The following is a 3371-nucleotide window of genomic DNA, read 5'->3' on the forward strand; positions in this document are numbered from 1 at the left end:
GGTTCGCAGGTTATAACCGACACATATTTAGAGGGATCAACATTCAACCCAATGCCGTTTATAGTTTAAATTCCCAATATTCCTAATACTAAGGAGACACCACAAAAGCAAAACATGAAGCTACAATCAGGAGGAAATGGTGTCACTAGAGAAGAGTCAGCATTGAGGTAACAAAGGATCCTTTCAGGGTTTGTACTCTGAAAGCGATGTGGACAGTTGCAAAACAGAGAAAGAAGGAAAAAATGCCAGAAAATACTGATTCCGCTACTCCCACCAACTTGGATGTGGTTGTTGTTTGCTCATCGTCTAAATCCAATCCTAAGTACAGAAAAGGACAGTGAATATGTCTGAAGGAATGGGAAGTTTCAAGTAAATTCCTTACAGGGCATGACCCTGATCATTAGTTATATAGCAGTTAACTATCATTTTATTGCTCAGGAAATCTCTCGACTCACCCTTTCCTAGTGAAAGGAAAGATAGGTCTTCAGAAGAGATCATTGCCATAGAGATAATGTGTACTTTGATAACCCAGAAACCCTTAACTCTTTGACACTAAGGTCCTTTCACATAATGTGAGATGGCAGAGATGATATTAACTATCATTTCATAGGAACATAGAAATAATACTAGATGACATTTTCTGATGTATTTACATGAGAAACATAGAAACAAATTGCTTCTGTAATTTCAAGCCTTCGAGTCAAGTTGATAATTTACTTAGTAGTTTTCTCAGTGCTACGGTGATATCTTTGTTCCTCAGCGTATATATAATGGGATTCAACGTTGGGATCAAAACTGTGTAGAAAAGAGAGATCAGCTTCCCAGTTTCTTCAGATTGATTTGGTTTGGGCTGTAAATAGGTGGTAGAGGCTGTGCCGTAGAATAAGACCACCACTGTGAGGTGAGACGAGCAAGTGGAGAAGGCTTTAGACCTCCCTCTGGCAGATCGCGGTTTCAGAATGTTGGAGATGATTTTGCCATAGGAAACAACAATCAACAGAAATGGGACCATGATGAACACGACTGCAACTACATAGACTGCTATCTCGTTCACAAATGTGTCCCCACAAGCAAGCTTGAACACTGGGGGGAGGTCACAGAAAAAATGATTAATTGTGGTAGACCCACAAAAGGGCAGAGAGAAAACCTGCCATGTTTGCCCAATTACAACAGGAAGTCCACTGACCCAGGAGGCAGTGACCAGCTGGACACAGACCTGGGGGCTCATGATTAGACAATAGTGAAGAGGGTTACAAATGGCCACGTAGCGGTCATAGGCCATCACGGCCAGGAGGAGACACTCTAAACCTCCAAACAGAAGGACCAAACACATCTGTGTAGCACAGGCAATGAAAGAAATGTGTCCTTTCTGGTTCAGGAGGTCCGTGAGCATTCTTGGGATAGTGACAGTTACATAACAGATTTCTAAAATGGAAAAGTGGTTGAGGAAAAAGTACATGGGGGTCTGGAGAGTAGGGTCAATTCTTGTTATCAGTACAATGACACTATTGCACAACAGGATGGTCAGATAGAGGACTAAAAATATCCCAAAAAGAATCCATTGGAAATTGGGAATATTAGAAAACCCCAAGAGGATAAATTCCACCATTGTAGTGATGTTTGATTTTTCTGTTCTTAATTTGTACTCCATCTGTAGATATGGTAAATTCAAGATGGTTAATTCATTAATGCTTTTGACCAACATTTCCCTTCTGTTAACTGAATTAGATGCATGAACTTATTTACATAATCCTTGCAACTATTGCTGCCTTTGCCTTCTTCAGTTTCTAAGAAATGAGATTTGAAACCTCAGCAATGAACTGATGTGCAGTTAAAATTAATTAGAGAAATAAAATCTTCATCTTTTATACTTGGATGTAGTGATACCAGAGGGCTTCCCTGGTATCTCAGCAGTAAAAGAATTTGCCTGAAATGCAGGGGATACAGGAGATGTGGGTTTGATCCATGGGTAAGGAAGATCCCTTGGAGGAGGGGATGACAACCCACTCCAATATTCTTGCCTAGAGAATTCCATGGACAGAGAAGCCTGGTCAACTATGGCCCATGGGATCACAAAGAGTCAGACATGATGGAAGTGACTGGGCAGCAATAGTAATGATACCAGAAACAATAAGATATACTCATTTTTATTTAGAGCTTATTGTGCAGCAATAGAATTAAATTATTTCACCCCTTTTAAGGGTGAAATTATATATGACACAGGCTTGAAATTGTTTTCCTTTGGGTTCATCAATTTCTTTTTCTGTGCCTATTGACTTATTCCATCTCCTTTCAATTCAAAGATTCTCACTTAAAACTTTTGCCTAATTCTTATTCAAAACATTTTAAGCCCTCCCATTTCTACTTCGAGGAGAGCTGACTTTCTTAAACTTACTCCTTGTTACTGGGGGAACAACTATGTTTAATTGTATTGTTCTCTTCTGTGTACCTCGCCCATCAGTTTTGCTACACATGGAAAGCATTAGTTACATCATGGGGTCCAATAACGTTCCCTATTAACACCCATTGTACATTGCATTGCAAATACCAATTAATCTTTAACTCAGTCCATAAATATAACCCAGTCTTCATGATATTTGGGGTTCCCTGGTAGCTCAGTTGGTAAAGAATCTACCTGCAATGCAGGAGACCCTGGTTTGATTCCCGGGTCAGGAAGATCCACTGGAGAAGGGATAGGCTGCCCACTCCAGTATTCCGGGGCTTCTCTTGTGACTCAGCTGGTAAAGAATCTGCCTGCAAGGTGGGAGACCTGCGTTTGATCCCCGGGTTGGGAAGATCCCCTGGAGAAGGGAAAGGCTACCAACTCCAGTATTCTGGCCTGGAGAATTCTATGGACTGTATAGTCCACGGGGTCACAAAGAGTCAGACACGACTGAGTGACTTTCATTTTCATGATATTTTAATATAGTTTCTTCTTAACATATGTGATTCTCTGATTCATTTTCATCTACTTCTCTTACAAGTGCATAAAATATGTCCTATATAATTCCGTTGTAATTTTATCAAATAAATGTAACTTTACTTAAACCCTATGATTATTTATTTTAGGAATTCAAGTGGCAAAAGCATATGAGTGGGACTAACACACACACACACAGAGGCCCGTTATCTTGCTTCATTTCAAGTTCATGTAATCACATATCAGGCAGTTAACACTTTGACAATTCTCATAACAGTTCATTAATGTTTGTTCCCTAACTATGTTTTCATATTTCATTAAATCTACTATATCTGTTCCCATCTTCCAGCCCCACAAACTATTGTTTTTTGCATTAATAGTTTGATACATAAAATTGAGTCAACAAATATTCTCTCATATTTCTCTATTTCCACTAGAATTGTTTCAAAAT

At 39.3% G+C, this 3371-nt stretch overlaps 1 protein-coding gene across 1 annotated transcript; it reads right to left on the bottom strand.

Annotated features, from left to right (window-relative positions):
* Positions 1–644: 644 nt before the first annotated feature.
* LOC120877004 (olfactory receptor 10AG1-like) lies at positions 645–1669 on the bottom strand. Its single transcript, XM_040259309.1, has one exon. It carries the CDS (start codon positions 1649–1651, stop codon positions 701–703), a length of 951 nt encoding a protein of 316 aa, XP_040115243.1. The 5' UTR covers positions 1652–1669; the 3' UTR covers positions 645–700.
* Between the last annotated feature and the right edge of the window lie 1702 nt (positions 1670–3371).

The sequence above is a fragment of the Oryx dammah genome, unplaced genomic scaffold, assembly GCF_014754425.2.
Source record: "Oryx dammah isolate SB20612 unplaced genomic scaffold, SCBI_Odam_1.1 HiC_scaffold_17, whole genome shotgun sequence".
NCBI classification, from domain to species: Eukaryota; Metazoa; Chordata; class Mammalia; order Artiodactyla; family Bovidae; genus Oryx; species Oryx dammah.